The 17188-nt window shown below is 36.7% G+C and overlaps 1 protein-coding gene across 2 annotated transcripts in view; it reads left to right on the forward strand.

Moving 5' to 3' along the window:
- The window catches only part of SRGAP1 (SLIT-ROBO Rho GTPase activating protein 1), a 294904-nt gene that overhangs the window by 253199 nt on the left and 24517 nt on the right, over window positions 1–17188 (forward strand). For both annotated transcript variants that reach the window (XM_081309469.1, XM_081309470.1), the window contains exons 16-18: window positions 7167–7272; window positions 10101–10325; window positions 13288–13367. In XM_081309469.1, the coding sequence (XP_081165595.1) occupies window positions 7167–7272; window positions 10101–10325; window positions 13288–13367 (411 nt within the window). The remainder of the gene's footprint in view (window positions 1–7166; window positions 7273–10100; window positions 10326–13287; window positions 13368–17188) is intronic.

Raw genomic sequence — 17188 nt, forward strand, 5'->3', positions numbered from 1 at the left:
AATTTCACACGCAGTTTCCTGGAGCTGCTACACCCCCATGTCATGAACTTGAGACTGATGTGAGAGCCTTGCACTGCTAAGAAAAGACCATAAATTAGCCTTGAGAGCTTTGAGCATGGGACCAAGATTGGATGAATGCCACTTTTACCAAATTACAAGAGATCTTGAATTGTGGAAACAAAGTCCAGTTTAAAATAAATCAAGTAAAATACAGATTTTCCTCACACCTTTTTGGAAGGGAAGAAAAGATCCATCTTTATATCTAGCGTGAAACTATGGAGCCCATGAATTGCCCACAAGGAATGCACATTAATCAGAGTGTCAGTAGCAATCATAAATTTTGACCTGGTAACTGGACTCAGGAGAGTAAATGAGTCATTTGTACCAGAGCAGAGCTCCTGTACGATGCTGGCCTCAAGCCAGCTGAGCAGAAGCCACGAGAAGCCTCGTCCTCTCACTGGACTGAGGCCTTTGGTGCAGATGGATTGGCTGCTCCTTCAGGCATGCCACCAACTCTGTTTTGCTTGGATATGTGTTTGCTCTAGTTATAGAGAATATATGCTTGTCTCACGTGACTATGTCGTCTTTTTTTGGTGCCATTCTTTTCTACCCCTGTAACTTTTCACTCCTGTCTTTCATTTTTATCCCAGAGCCTCCCCAATTCTCTTTTGCTGCATTGTGGCAAAGTATACTTGACTAAAAAAATTGACCACTTTTAAGTGTACAGTTCAGAGACATTAAGTAAATTCACATTATTGTGCAACCATTAGCACTATTTCAGAATTTATCCTTCTTCTCAAACAGAAACTGTACCCATTAAATACTAACTCCCTGTAGCCACCCCCGCTTCCTCCAGACCCGTAGACTGTCTGTCTTCCTTTCTGTCTCTGTGACTTTGCCCATAGTAGGTGCCTCATGTGAGTGGAATGACATCATCATATTTGTGCCTTTGTGGCTGGCTCGTGGCACTTAGCAAGATGTCCTCAGGGTTCATCCATGTTGTAGCATGTGCACAATGACCTTTTTAAGGCTGAAAAAAAATATTCGTGTGTGTACCACGTGTGGTTTATCCATTTATTCATGAACATTTGGGTTGTTTCTACCTTTTGACTTTTATGAATAATACTGCTGTGAACTTGGTATAAAATTTGAAATTGCCTTTGAAGGGAAGAAGAACCAAGGCTAGAACTGAGAGTGAAAACAAGAGCATCCTGAAGTGAGCGTAAAGCTCCCGGAGGTCATACCTGGGGCCCCGTCTGTCCTCCTGAGCCACTTCCCTTTATGGGACTTGACAGATATCAGGGGTCAATAATACAGAAGGAAGGATTCCATCTACATTCTTTCCTATCCTTTTCTACTGTAGGACCCCAAAACTAACAGCTCATTTGACAAACTATAACATCCATTCATGTTCAAAATACTAGAAAAACTAGGGATAGTAGGAACATATCTCAACATTGTAAAAGCTATTGATACTAAACCCATGGCCAAAATTATCTAAATGAAGAAAAATTGAAAGCATTCCCTCTAAAAACTGGAACAAGACAGGGATGCCTGCTTTTACTACTTCTTTTGAACATAGTCCTAAAAACTCTAGCCAGAGCAATTAGAAGAAAGAAATTGTTGGGCTACAAATAGGAAAAGAAGAATTCAAACTATCCCTATTTGCTGATGATATGATTCTATATTTAGAAGACCCAGAAAACTTCTTGACCTTATAAATGAATTCAGCAAAGTAGCAGGATATAAAATTAACACCCGTAAAACGATTGCATTCCTATACATCAGTGATGAATACCTGAAAGAGAAATTAGGAAAACTATCCCATTCACCATAGCCTCAAGGAAAATGAAATATTTGGGAACTTATCTAACAAAAGAGGTGAAAGACATCTACAAAGAAAATGACAGAACTCTGAAGAATAAAAATTGAAGAAGACCTTAGAAGATGGAAAGATCTCCCATGTTCTTGGATAGGCAGAATTAAAGTTGACAAAATGGTCATACTACCAAAAGCACTATACAGATTTAATGCAATTCCTATTAAGGTTCCAGTGACATTCTTCATAGTAATAGAAAAAGCAAATCATGAAATCCATTTGGAAAAATAAGAGGTCCAGAATAGCCAAAGCAATCCTCAGCAAGAAAAGTGAAACAGGAGGCACCACAATACTGGACTTTAAAATATACTGCAGAGCTATAGTAACAAAAACAGCATGGTATTTGAACCAAAACAGACATGAAGACTGATGGTACAAAATAGAAGACACAAAATGGGAGTTCATAACCCACTTGAATCAAACTGTGAAATATGATATATCAAGAACTATGTAATGTTTTGAAAGACCAACAATAAAAAAAAGAAAAAATATATAATAAAAAAGTTAAAAGACACAGAGACAAACCCATAGTAGACAAAGTCACCATAAACATACACTGGAGAAAAGATAGTCTCTTCAACAAATGGTACTTGGAAAAGTGGAAATCCATATGTAATAAAATGAAATTAGACATGTATCTCTCACCCTGCATAAAACTCAATTCTAAGTGGGTCAATAACCTAAGCATTAGACCAGAGACCCTGTGCATACTAGAAGGAAAAATAGGCCCAAAATCTTCATCATGTCGGATTAGGAACCAAATTCCTCAACAAGATTCCTAAAGCTCACAAAGTAAAATCAAATGGGATAGAATCAAACTAAAAAGCTCTTCAAAGTAAACAATCAAGAACATGAACAAAGAACCTACAGAATGGGAGAAAATCTTTGCCATCTGAACTTCAGATAAAGCATTAATCTCCAGGATATATAAAGATCTCAAAAAATTCAACACCAATAATAATAATAATAACCCAATCAATAAATTGGCAAAAGAACTGAATAGACACTTCACCGAAAAATAAGAATAGTCAACAAATATATGAAAAAATGTTCAACATCACTAGCAATTAGAGAAATGCAAATTAAAACTACACTGAGACTTCAAATCTCACTCTAGTCAGAATGGCAATCATCAAGAATACAGGTAACAATAAATGTTGGCAGGGATGTGAGGGAAAAAGGTACATTCATACGTTGCTGGTGGGACTGCAAATTGGTGCAACCACTCTGGAAGTGCAACCACCCTGAATCTATGGAGATTCCTTAGAAAACTTGGAATGGAACCACCATTTGACCAGTTATCCCATTCCTTGGCATATATCCAAAAGACTTCAAATCAGCACAGTATAGTGACACCACCACATCAATGTTCATAGGAGTTCAATTCACAATAGCTAAGCTGTGGTCAACCTGGGTGCCCTTCAATAGATGAATGGATAAAGAAAGTGTGGTACATATACACAATGAAATATTACGCAGCCTTAAATAAGAATGAAATTATGGCATTTGCAGATAAGTGGATGTATCTGGAGATATCATGCTAAGTAAAATAAGCCAACACCCACCCCCCCAAAAAAAACAAAGGCCAAATGTTTTCTCTGATAAGCAGGATTCTGATTCAAAATAGGTAGGGTGTTGGGAGGAGTGGAGACTCACTGGATTGGACAGTGGGGAATGGAGGTAAGGGAGGGAGGATGGGAATGGGAATAACAGTAGAATGAATTGGACATAACTTTCCTATGTTCACTTATGAGTACACGACCCATGTAACTCCAGTGAAACTTCACATGATGTACAACCACAAGATGGGAAGTTATACTCTATATATGTATAATATGTCAAAATACATTCTACTGTCATGTACAACTTTAAAGAACAAATAATAAAATAAAGTAAAACCTAGCTGCTGAAATCCTGTCCCTGATGACCTAAACTTTAAAGTGAGGATTAGCTTGGAGAATCAGGAGATTTAACTATCAAAATACCCAAGAAGTGTTTTGGGAAAGAGTGTTTGGTATTGTTTTGTTTTTCATCCTCACATGTGCTTTTATACGTGGCCAGTAAAGAGGAGAAGGTTTTGCCAACAAAGGACCATTCATCTTTACAATTTATATTTATGATGAGACCATTCATCTTTACAATTTATATTTATGTGATTGTATTAAACTTTGTAACTGGTTTCAAGCATGAACATAAAATCACTAATGCAAACACAATTAACTAAAGAACAAGGAGCACAAGCTACTAAATGTCAATATTAATTGAGACCAGTATGCTAAATTATCTTTTCAGTCTTTAAAATAAAGTAGCAACAGGGGCTGAAGCTGGGGTAGAGGGCTTGCCTCACACGTGTGAGGCACTGGATTCCATCCTCAGCCCCACATCAATATAAATAAATAAAATAAAGGTATTATGTCCATCTACAACTTTAAAAAATATAAAAAATAATAAATCAGCAACAACCATTAGATACAGTTATTAAAATTAGGCTATTTCATTAGATACAGTTACTAAAAGTCAGCTTTTAACCAGTTAATTCTGATATAAAATAATAGGTGAAAAATCATCCCCATTAAATTCTCAATGACTTTCACATCACTTTATCCATAGATATTTCCTTGATACCGTGTAAGTTCCCTAGTTTCTTTTTCTTTTTTTTTAAAGAGAGAGTGAGAGAGGAGAGAGAGAGAGAGAGAGAGAGAGAATTTTTAATATTTATTTTTTAGTTCTCGGCAGACACAACATCTTTGTTGGTATGTGGTGCTGAGGATCAAGCGCGCCACCGCTTGAGCCACATCCCCAGCCCTAAGTTCCCCAGTTTCCATGAGGTTGTTACAAAAGGCAAATAGCTTACTCTGCAACATAGTTTGATCCTACTGGCATTCTGGGTCTAAATTGGGAGGAAATGTTAATAATTTAATTTTTGAGTTCTAGTGGCCTGAATGATATGTCCTGGTTTAATAACTTTTTTTAAGCATCTTACTCCCTCTTTTTTAGTAAATAAAAACAAAGACCACTGCCTGAAAAGTGTATTATACATACTACTTTATCTTCAATAGATGTGACCCTAGCCTACCTTGTACATAGTGGGGGGGTTTTCTTATTTTGAAATACTTTACAAATAAAAAGTCCAAATATAACATTTCCAATTCATAGTTACTACACTCATGCTATTACTAATCAGAGGTCTATATTTAAAGAATAAAAAATGTCACAGGAATGTTGAATGTGTTATTATATTTTACTTAACATTCTGGTTAAAGAGTTTCTGAAATAGTATTTTTTTTATGAGATGACAGAGCTACAATTCCAACTCCTGCATATTTAAAGGCAGGCAGGAATGGAAGTGTTCTTTCCCCAGGAATCCTGATAAATTATTTGCTATTTTGCAAACTTAATTTGTGGTTGAGTAAAGAATATTCTTAATACATTTTTTGTACCTTTTTCAACTGTGCAAAGGGACAAATAAAATGGCCCCATTTGATAATAAGTAGAAAGCAGCTGGAGTCAGCATTCAAAATTCCAGGAAAATGAGTTTGGCATGAGTAATTAAGGCCATAGTTTTCAACCTTGGCTGCATAAAAGAATCCCGGCATCAGCACTTTTAAAAATCTCCCCAAGTGAACCCAAGTCAAGGCTGAGTGCCACTAGTTTAAGAGGAATGGGAAAGGGAAACTGAGTTAGGAGAATATTATGATGGTCTGAGTGAAAAATAATAAAAAACTTCAGCTGAGGAAATTAGCAGTCAGATATCCAGAAGAAGAAACTGCCGGACATCTCTCCCACACAAGGGAGAAAAAAAGATACCGTGGTAAAAGAGATGGTTATAACCTGAGACTGAATGAAGTTGCCATTGAAGAGATCATATAGAAATCTTCTGAGAGATATCCACATTTGGGAGGTGGGAGAAAGTTAAAAAAAAAAACTGAGGAGGAGAATTGATCTTGTTCAGGTAGGATATGAATATATCAAGAGCAGTTAGGAATTAAGAATTAGATGGAACAATATGAAGTAATTTGTAGGAGACAGACCAGAGATTGAACCCAGGGGCACTTAACCACTGAGCCAAATCCCCAGCCCTTTTTATTTTTTATTTTGAGGCAGGATCTCACTAAGTTGTTTAGGAGCTCACTAAATTGCTGAGGTTGACCTCAAACTTGCAATTCTTCTGCCCCAGCCTCCCGAGCCACTGGGATTACAGACAGGCCTCACCTCATCCAGCTGAATACTTTAAAGTATTTTCTCAAATGTTCACCTTTTGGGTGCCCTAAAAGTTGTCCTTCATAAAGGCACTTTGAGATCCCAGAAAAATTAGCAGATTTATGAAACAGAAGACAGAGGTTCTAATCCCAGCTCCACCCCTTCTAGTCCATTCACCTTGAGAAAGCCACTTGCCCAGGTCTCACTTTCTTACCCTGTTAAATGGGGATGACAGCATATGCCCTGACTCCTGATGTTATTGCCATTAACTTAGATTCTATAGTATGTTAAAATGTGTTGTAAAGTATAAATAGTGAAGCAAGGAAGGGATTAGTATAGTGACATTTTTTGCTGCTCTTTCACAAGTACATTAGTATTGAGCTATTTTGGACAATTTGGATTCCTAGCAAAGAGGGAGAATAATACTAGGACATCCCTCCTAGGACTCTTCTCTTCAAGGAGCTCATCATACCATAGGGAAATAAATAACTATAAATATGTACTTTATGTGAGGGCTGGAATTATATCACTGATCTGTTCCTAAAGCTTAATTCAGCACTTGGAACCTAGTAGGCTCTCCTAAATATTTGCTTTAGAAAGTTGATGCCATCATATAAAATAAGGCCAAAAAATCACATAAATAAAATGCTGTGGTAGTTTTGAGAAAGGAGAGATTCAAAATCTGGCATGTTGCCAGGATCAGAGTGCCTCACAAATATGTGATGAATTAATGAATAATGGCTGGAGGAGGTTGGTGCCATGCCCCTAAAGCCACTGTGCAGTAATAAGGGGTTGAAACCATATCAGATGCAAAATTTTAAATTACCAACAAGGGGGAAAATGATTTTTAGATCTAGGAAGACTTTAAACTCCTCAAGGCTAAGGCCACAGTCATCAAAACAGTGGTGGGTCAGAGGGAAACACCCTCAGAAACAGTGGTACACCCAAGCTGGTCATTTATTCACTTTATTGGTTATGATTTCGTCTTCCCAAGGCAAGGTATTGTTTATGTTCAGATGTATACTGCAATGATCTGCTTTAAATGTGGAAGTTAAAGGACCCTGACCATGTCATCTTCTCTCTGTAGGAATAGATAATCTCTATGAGAGGGCGCTTCACATCCGCAAACTCCTCCTGACCTTGCCCAGGTCGGTCCTTATAGTGATGAGGTACCTCTTTGCCTTCCTCAATCAGTAAGTACCCTAATGCTCTGTCAAAATGCCCATCTGAATTCTGTGTTCCTGAATCTTATAAAAATGTACATTGGGTTCTATTTATCAGCAGAGTAGAAGAGAAAATGATTGAATGTAGACTGAAGGTACATTTTTTCTCAGCAGATCAAAGTATTTGTATGATTGATAGATAAAAACTCTACCTCTGATCCAAAAGTTAATGCAAAAATATCCAAATACTACTAAAAAAAAAACCTGCTAGTGAAATATGTTTTTCCAACCTCCACCCAAAGCTAACATTTTTTGTCAAAATGATGTAAACTGCCTGCTCATTACAGAAAGTGTCTGTGATTTTTTTAATGTCATAGTCAAAGATGTAAGAAAATCATAGATGAGACTTATTCACAGAACCAAAGAAGAATTTCTGCAAATGCACCATAATGAGACCCTGTGAAGAAGAATATATTTCTAAAATATTTTCTAAAGTAATGTAACAAATCTTAAAAGCCACTACACAGTTTTCAGAGAAACTTAAACTCTTATTTTAGGCAACTTGATGTTCAGTTATTTCCTGATGTATGGGCTCCATTATAAGAATATCTTCCAGGAGTCCTATTGAAGAGCTCCCTTGTTGTGCAGCATTTCAGTTAAGCACTTGGAAATAAAGAAATCCAGGGGGAGTCAACATGTTGAGTAAGCTGGCATGTACTCTCCCTTCCTCAAATTAGGATATTTTCTCATCTCTATATCACTGAAGGTTTTGCATCCTCAAAAGCCATGGAGATGTTCTACAACTCTGCTGACTAGTCCTGAAATCACACCCACTCGGGTTGGCCCCAAGAGCCAAACACCATACAATGTTGGCAGGGAACTAAACAGAAGAGGGCTCTACTGCTGACCCTATGGTGCCCAGAACATTCCCAAATGACAGTAGGAATCCATTTGTATAGAAGTCACCACTGAGATTAAAAAAAAAAAAAGTCACCACTAGAAACTAGTGGTATCCAGAAAGATTCAAATAATTATATTTAGTTTAGATAGAGTCTCTATGTTTAACCTTTAAATAATCCTAGTCACCCAGGCAATTGTAAAAACCCAAGGCCTTTCCTTCTTTACTTTTAATTGCACACGTCATAATCCCCCGAATCTCCAGGGCCTACCCTATATTGCTGCTGGCCCTCTCTATGCTCTTCCTACCAAATTTTCCTGACACAGCTGAACAAATCCACTATCTGTTCATTAAGAAAGTTTTCAAAACCTGAATTTAATGCATCACAAATCTCAACAGAAAGACAGATGCACCAGGGGTCAATCAGCTGGCATCGCTTCCAGTGATTCTGCCTGAAGTTGCTCCTTGTCTGCTTGAAGAGACAGGGGTCCAGGGTCTAGTCCAGGTTGCTTGGGACAGGAAGTTGGAAAAGAGAAATTGGGAGGCAGGGGTTTAACTCAGTGGTAGGATGCTTGCCTTGGCATGTGGAAGTCCCTGGGTTCAATACCCAGCACTGCAAAGAATTAAAAAAGAAAAAAAAAGCAACAAAAAGCAAGATTAGCTATTCTTTTTCATCATAAAATCAAAACTTAAAAGTAGCATTTTTATATCGGGCTTTTTTTCTCTTCAAGACAGCACTAAAAGAAAGATTAAGTGTGAGTCTCCCTGCTGAGCTCAAGTGTGTCTTTTGAAAATTAGACCATTCTTGTTCTGATTCTCACCTCTCCATCCTGCCCCCATTTTTAAGATGGTGTGAAACATGATCATTGCTGTTATTGTGAACTTTTTGTAAGGGTGAATGTTTGAGAAACGGCAGAAGGGAAAGACATATGTTAGCTATGGAAATTATGCTTTTGTATTTTCTACTTTCTAGACTATCTTATTTCCGAGAAAGGGTAAAGTATCGTGTCAGGTGGTGTCTCCGTTTCTTTGTGTCTCTCATCATCTCACAAAGGTAGTTGAGTCTCTTTTTTCTCCTCCCATCTGTCATCTGTTCACCTGGATTTTACATTTCCTTTCAAGGTTGACATTCTATATACTGAGAGAGAGCGTCTCAAAACTCTCCCTAGCACAGCATCTTACCCATGGGTTAGAGACCTGGCATGAAAGAGATGGCTTATTTTGACCTGCCTGTGAAAATGTTTCATAAATGTCCATTGGATTTGGTTTAGACATTGGTACTAAACACCAGAAATTTCCCCAAAGTTTGCCACAGTGGAGTGAGAGAATCAAGGATTCTGTTCCCCTTTTCTGGCACGTCAGTGTTTTTGTGACTCTGGTTGTTGGTTAGTGTTGGTAGACTTAGCCAACAGCAGATTTTAAAGCCTAGAGTTGTTGGTTGCTTCCTTTCAATAGTTACGAAGAAAAGGAACTTTGTTTTCTTCTAAGATTTCCTCATGGTATATAGAAGAAAACTGAAATCTGAGGTATTTTTAAGTGGTGTGAAGGCAAATTTAAAGGCATACATGAAGCTTTATGGATATCATACTGTCTCTCCAAAATTTACTTGAACAGCATTGAGAGCCTGACCATATTTACAAATAAAACTCATCTACTTGATTTTGGTTGCCATTGCAGAGGATACTAGATTAAACTCTTTTCTAACTTTTAAAAACACCACTTAAAATTAAACAAATTTTCCCTTCTCAGTTTTTACCTTGTAGAAAGTCATACCTCATGTTACTTTCCTTGGAGTTCAGTAAGTTCAACTTTAAGTCAGTTGAAATATCATTTTATTCTAATAATAAAAACCAAGTAAAATAGTTTACATCCCTGTTTTCAGAAGGTGAAGTATCTTATTAAACATGTTTTCATTTTCTCCCTTGTTACTTTACAACTTCTTTCTTGTGTTCTTTCACAGTCTTTCACAGTACAGCGATGAGAACATGATGGACCCTTACAACCTGGCCATTTGCTTTGGCCCAACATTGATGCCCGTCCCAGAAATACAGGATCAAGTGTCTTGCCAAGCTCATGTGAATGAAATCATCAAGACCATCATCATCCATCATGAGACTATTTTCCCAGACACTAAAGAACTGGATGGACCCGTTTATGAGAAATGTATGGCTGGAGATGACTACTGGTAAGTCCATGAATTTTAGTTTTTCCCCACCAAAAAAAAAAATGATGGAAGTATAGATATTGACTGAATTAGGAAAATGAATTGCCTATAAATGACCAATGATTCCATTTTTAAAAAGGAAAAAGAAAGGGAAGAAGCAGTAACATTTTCGATGTTAGTCTACTAAGATCCATGGCAACACTGGCTTTTTACTAGGGAAATTCATAGTCATCCCTCTGTTTTCCCCAAAACTTACATTTTGTTAAATAAACCCACCTTATTATTATGACTTTTGTAGAGAATAAAAGTTTTGATGCTATAGAGAGCTATATTCATTTTTATTATTACATTAAATCTGAAAAAGATGGCTGATTAAATTAGCAGATTACATTTTGTGTTTTTTTTCCTTTTTTTTTTTTTTTTTTTGGTACAAGGGATTGAATGCAGGGGCACTTAACCATTGAGCCACATCCCCAGCCTCATTTTGTATTTTATTTAGACACAGGATTTCACTGAGTCACTTAGGGCTTTGCTAAGTTGCTGAGGCTAGCTTTGAACTCATGATCCTCCTGTCTTGGCCTCCCAAATTGCTGGGATTATAGGCGTGCATCACCATGACTGGAATGTTTTTCATTCTTAATCAGATATTTTAGATTCCACATAACATATTTTAAGACTCATTTTAAAGGGAGTTTGTCAATGAAGTAGATTTTTATTTTTATTTTCACTGTAACCCTCACTAATAAATAGTATTAAAGATAATTATGAGCAAATGTATTATATTCATGTATTTTAGGAATAAAAATTTTTAATATGGCAGTATGGGCACCCCCTAGTAAAGTATAGAAATGGAGACAGTATAGTTAATTGAATAACCTCAAAAGTAAAAACCCTGAAATGTTTGTGCTATTTGATACTTGAAATGTGAGTTTTAACAAGTTTCTTAGAAATCATGTTCAATAAAATAAGCTTTGATTCCTTGAGCCCCTATTATATGCTGGTTACTTCATGTACATGATCTCTTGTATTTATCATGAATATTCTACCTTGTTAATTTGGAGAGGCCAGGGAGCCTGCTTAGTGATTAGTAGTAACCTAGTCCGTTCTGTTGCTATGTCCGAATGCCATAAATTGGGTAACTTATAAAGAAAAGAAATTTACTTCTCACAGTTCTGGAGACTGAAAATCTAATATCAAGATTCTGGCATCTGTTATGGGCCTTCTTGCTGCATTATAACATGGTGGAAGGCATCAATGACAGAAGCAAGGGAGTAGGTGTGATCATACTCTTCCTCTTCTTATAATGCCACTAATTCCATCATGTCCGCCATCATCTCATGAAACCCTAACTACTTTCCTTAGGCCCCATGAACATGAGAATTTGGGGATTGTTTCCAACACATGAACTTTGGGAGACATACTCAAACCATAGCACCAGGAACAGCTGATTCTAAAGCCCACAAGAGTCTTTCCACATGTAGCCTCCTTCAAGAACTGTCTGAGCAGCTAGGACTCAGCAGTAGCTAGAAATAAACATGTCTAAATCCTCATTCTGGACCATGCCTAGGACACTGTGTTTCCCCTTTCCTTGCAGAGGATTAAGTAAAAGTGGAACACATAGCTGAAAGAACAAAAATAACTGAAAGCATTTTTACTTAAAGGATAATATGATGGTTAAGAAAACTCGGTGTTATTTCCAGAAGTATTGCTTCCTAAATTAGCTACAGCCCATGCTAAATTCCAGTTCTGTCGTGTATCCAGCAATTTTACACATGAAATTAAATTTAGTAATATTCACTTGAGTACTTATTATGTGCAGGGTACCTCCTGAAGCTGGGCTCTGGGAAAGTAAATGAATAAAACTCAGCCCTGCTGTTAGTCATCTTTGTTTTACAGCCAGTGTCAAAGGCATGTTTAGCATTCCTAGATATTTGGGCTTTATCAGTAAGCTCTGCTGTCTTATTCATTTTTTCAAAGACCAAATATGTAAAGATAAGGTCAGTAGTATTTGATGTATTGTAATCTAGGACATTTTGTGGTCACTGCTTTTCCAAACTAGGTAAAGCCTATGTTATAACCTTGCAACCAAGGTTAATGTAGGCTTGAGTATGTCCTTTTGCTTATATGTAGTGTTTTCTAGAGCACTGCTCATTTTACACAGAAAATCAATTATACAGTAATTGTCCCCCAACATCAGCAATATAAATGGGATTTTACAGTAACATCAGTTTTATGTTTGTGACCAATGCATTTTTACCTATTAGCATACATTTGAGGAGAGGTAATGGTAGTAGTGTTAAAGGATGAATTCTAAAAGAGGATAAAAATCATAATTCTCATATAGATGTAAAATGAGTACATGCCAAGGAATAATGGGAAAGATGCTACAGTCAGTTCAAAGAAGAAGTCAAAGATCCATCAATTTATATGTAGCAAAACAATGGTTTGAGTTTGCAAAAACACGTCTGTCTATGGGGCAATAATGAAACATCTTCTGTCTGAATTCAGCTAATTTGCTTTCTTTGGATAAGAGTTATTTGTAATGCCATTTGTTTTCTATAATTTCTGTCTTAATAGAATTGTAAAATAATCTAGTTAAAGATGAATGTGGATGGACAGAGAGATAGACATCACCATAGAACCAGATAATCAAAGGAGGTTCTAATATTCCATTGAAAAGACTATCCAGTAAAAATTTTGCCATTAAAAGTCATATTTTGGGCTGGGGATGTGGCTCAAGCGGTAGCGCGCTCGCCTGGCATGCGTGCGGCCCGGGTTCGATCCTCAGCACCACATACCAACAAAGATGTGGTGTCCTCTGAGAACTAAAAAATAAATATTAAAAATTCTCTCTCTCTCTCTCTCCTCTCTCACTCTCTCTTTAAAAAAAAAAAAGTCATATTTTTCCTTGTGGCAGCAATTACTCATTTTTAACAATTCTCCCCACTTTTGTTTCATATGAATTCCCATTTCTGCTCCACAGTGACAGTCCGTACAGTGAGCACGGTACACTGGAGGAAGTGGACCAGGATGCTGGTACCGAGCCCCACACCAGCGAAGACGGTAAGCCCTGTGCTCATGCTACTATAAAACCAGTTTTTCTAGACTTTTTTTTTTTTTAACAATTGGGTTCCCCTGGCTTCTTTTGTTTGGTTTAGTTTGGTTTTAGTTTAGGGGGTTTTATGTTTGTTTTTGTCTTTTCCTCATTTAATGTGTAAGAGTTCTCTGTGGGTCTGGATCCTCTGTATAAAGAGTTATTGCGGCCCTTTATGGGGGGCTTTGCCAAAATCTTCTGTTCTGAAGCTTTTTTTTTTTCACATGCTTCTTATGCCTTTTGCTAAACAGAGGTTCTTAATTTTAAAGCTGGTGAATTTTTCAGTCTTTTCTCTCATGGTTATTTTACTTTGTGTCAACTTTAAGAAATCCTTCTGTACCCTAAGATAATGAAGATGATTCTCCTATAGTTTTTTATTTTATTGTGATAAAACACATAACATGAGCCCTGCCCTGTTAACAAAAATGTAAGTGTACCATACATTATTGGTGATTATAGGTTCAGTTTTGTTCAGCAGATCACTAGAGCTTATTCACTTGCCTGATACTTTATTTCTGTTGATTAGTAACTCCTGATTTTCTCTCTCCCAGCTCCTAGCAACCACCAGTCTTCTTTTCCACTGTTTCTGCCTGTGTTTCCCTATACCACAGTCTCAATTTTGATACCTTTTAATAAATCTGAATAGTTAGCAAGGCAAGGTCTCTGACTTTGTCCTTCTTTACCATTCTTGCCCCTTTGTAATTCCACTTAAATTTTATGCTCATGCTGGGTGTGGTGGCACACGTCTGTAATCCCAGCAGCTCGGGAGGCAGAGGCAGGAGGATCACAAGTTGAAAGCGAGCCTCAGCAATTTAGCAAGGCACTAAACAACTCCATGAGACCCTGTCTCTCATAAAATACAAAGTGGCTCAGTGGTCGAGTGCCCCTGAGTTCAATTCCCCAGCACCAAAAAAAAAAAAATAGACTCAGTTTTTCAAATTCTTAAAAAATAATTTTAAAAATCCCTGAAAATCTGTTGGGTTTTTGATTGCAGTTATACTGATTTTATATATATTAACATGGGAGAATTGATATCTTTACAGTATTTAGTCTTCCACTCTGTGAACATGTTTCCAGTTATTAAATGTCTCCCAATTAACTTTAGACACTCTGTAGAGATTATTTTTGAACTTTTTACCTTTTTAAGTTTAATACTTCATATTAATTTTCAACACTTTATTTTTTAATATTGACATATAAACCATCACTCTTAGTACCTCTTCAGCTATACACACAAATTTTTTTCTTCCTTCTATATCTGTGATTAATCTTCTTCAAAACTATTTTTACTTTTTTTACTTTTTTTTTAATTTCTACATGTTCTGTTTGGTGTACTTTCATATATACTGTTTGGCCATTTTTTATAATCTCTTGTTTTTGCTTATAATATTTATCCTTTCCATTGCTTCTGTTTATGTGTCTCGTAACTCTAATATATATTCCTAGATTTTTATCGGCTCTCACTCATTGGGTTTTATTTTGCAGTGAATGTGTAAATTTTTTATGTATTAGGCTCATTTGAAGATAGGTTCCTCCAGAGAGGGTTTTCATTTTCTTCTGCCTCAGGCACAACTAGCCTAGGATGCCATCATTTTTGGTTTGAGGTTTTCCAGACCACCCAGGTATTGTGAATCTAAAATGCAGACCTGTTTGAGGGCTTGAATGTGGTTGGGACTCTCAGAGATGATGTATTCTAAGATTTGAGATAGATTATTTCCTCAAGAAGTGAGGTGGATGGGAGAGTTCCAGAACTTATAAGTTCGAGAAGAGAACTAAACATATTATAGAAACTTCTAGAACATTACAGTGAGGTTCTCACTTAAAGAGACACCAAGAATTTGATTCTTTTGGTAGGAGAGGAAGATATTTAGATGCCCCATGCTGAGTGAGCATGCCCAACTTAGTCTCCTATGAAAAAACAAAAGTTTAACTAGACCAGGAAAATACCCTCAGTACAAAAATCTGACTCCTATGTTCTAATATTCTATTTACCTCTCTGGGTTCCCATTTTTTCACTGAATTTTTGGTCTTTAGTATTCCTTACTGTAGCTTATTAATGCAATTACCAACGTTTGGTTTTTTTTAAATATAGGATTTTCAGTTGATTTTAGCAGGAGGGCAATTAAGATTTATAGTATCTATTCTCTGCTAAAAAAAAAAAAAGGAAAAAAAATCTAACTCCTTGTGTCTTTAAAAGCAAAACAAATTGATGTTTTCTGAATTAAAGTTAGAAGACCTTCTTTAAAGTGATTGCTTCTATTTCTTTTTCTTTTGGGGGGAGGGGCAGAGGTTGGTACCAGGGATTGTTCAATTCAGGGGTATTTGACCACTGAGCCACATCCTCAGCCCTATTTTGTATTTACTTTACAGACAGGGTCTCACTGAGTTGCTTAGTGCTTTGCTTTTGCTAAGGTTGCCTTTGAACTCACCATTCCCTTGCCTCAGGCACGCCCAGTGAGAGCTTCTGTTTCTATGAAGTTGCTTTTGAAAGTCTCTGAACCCTTCCTCTGCACCCTCCTTTCTTTTGTCTTAGGTTTCTTTGTTCTCTATATGGTTGGATCTTTTTCCTCTGCTGATTTCTGTGTCCTTGCTTTCTTCAGTGAGAGGAAAAGCCAAGACAAAGCCCCAGCCATCTCTCTTCCCAAATATCAGTCTTATCATCATGCCATCTGTCAATCATTCTTACCTCATGACCTAAGAAAGAAAGTGTTGAATGCTCTATGTACTAGATACCGTTTTGATCACATTCACCTGATTTTGCCAAAAGACAAAACATTGCTTACAAAGGAGAGATATTCTGTCCCACAGCCAACACTCCAAAATCCTATAACTGTATTAACTAGAATATTGATTACATTTTCAATTGCCAGGTATCTCTGAAATGGTATCACCAGAGAGAACAGCTTTGGTTTTCAGTCGACTGGCTGTCACAGAACTAAACCATCCTCTGCAAGGGCAGTAGGTAGCAGATCAAGGAAGAAAAGTATCAGGGATAGTAAGGTCTCCAAGAGAAAGAATGATGTAATAATATTTTATGTAAAATTATAAGACATGGAAACATAAGATTTGGTAACACCAAGCAGTCAGGGTGTCTATCAGCACTGCTGAATTTTCTTTCCCTTTGCACAAATCACAACAGCCATGCAGAAAAACCAAGTGATCATGTTATACCCTTACTATTATTGTCATTGATATTAGTGGTAACAGCATCCTATGAAGTCTCTCTCTGCAGGATATTAACAGACTGTGAAGCTGTCCTTATGAAAGGGGCATGTGCAGCATGCCCTGAGATTGATTTGCCATGCAATGCCTAGACTAAGATGTGTGTAAATAGCTTATTGATTGACACTTGACTGTGAAATGGTTCTCAGGGGAATAGAAAAAGTCAAAATAATGAAGTTGCTCAGAATTACTGGTTGATGTACCAGGATTACCAATAAAACATTTTTTTTCTTCATTCGGTCGTTCTTTCATAACCTAGCCACATTTCAGTAAAATGAGTCTAATGATTCTGTTCCTAGTTGTTTCAAAAAATATTAAAAAGAAGAGATGATGATTGTAGAGATGATGATTGTGAAATTATGATAAAATGTATGTGTATATATATATAATTTATATGTGTGTATTTAATATATATATATTAAATTGTCTTAAATAGCTCTTGGCCAGCATTAATAGTATATGATAGAATGACATGAAATATAATGTTAACTATGACACATTAATGATTCTCTTTTTTTCCCTCTTGGACACAATATATGAAGATTATATACCATGTCATGTGCTAATA

Source organism: Spermophilus citellus (genome assembly GCF_964194105.1).
Source record: "Spermophilus citellus genome assembly, chromosome: 10".
In the NCBI taxonomy this organism is placed as follows: Eukaryota; Metazoa; Chordata; class Mammalia; order Rodentia; family Sciuridae; genus Spermophilus; species Spermophilus citellus.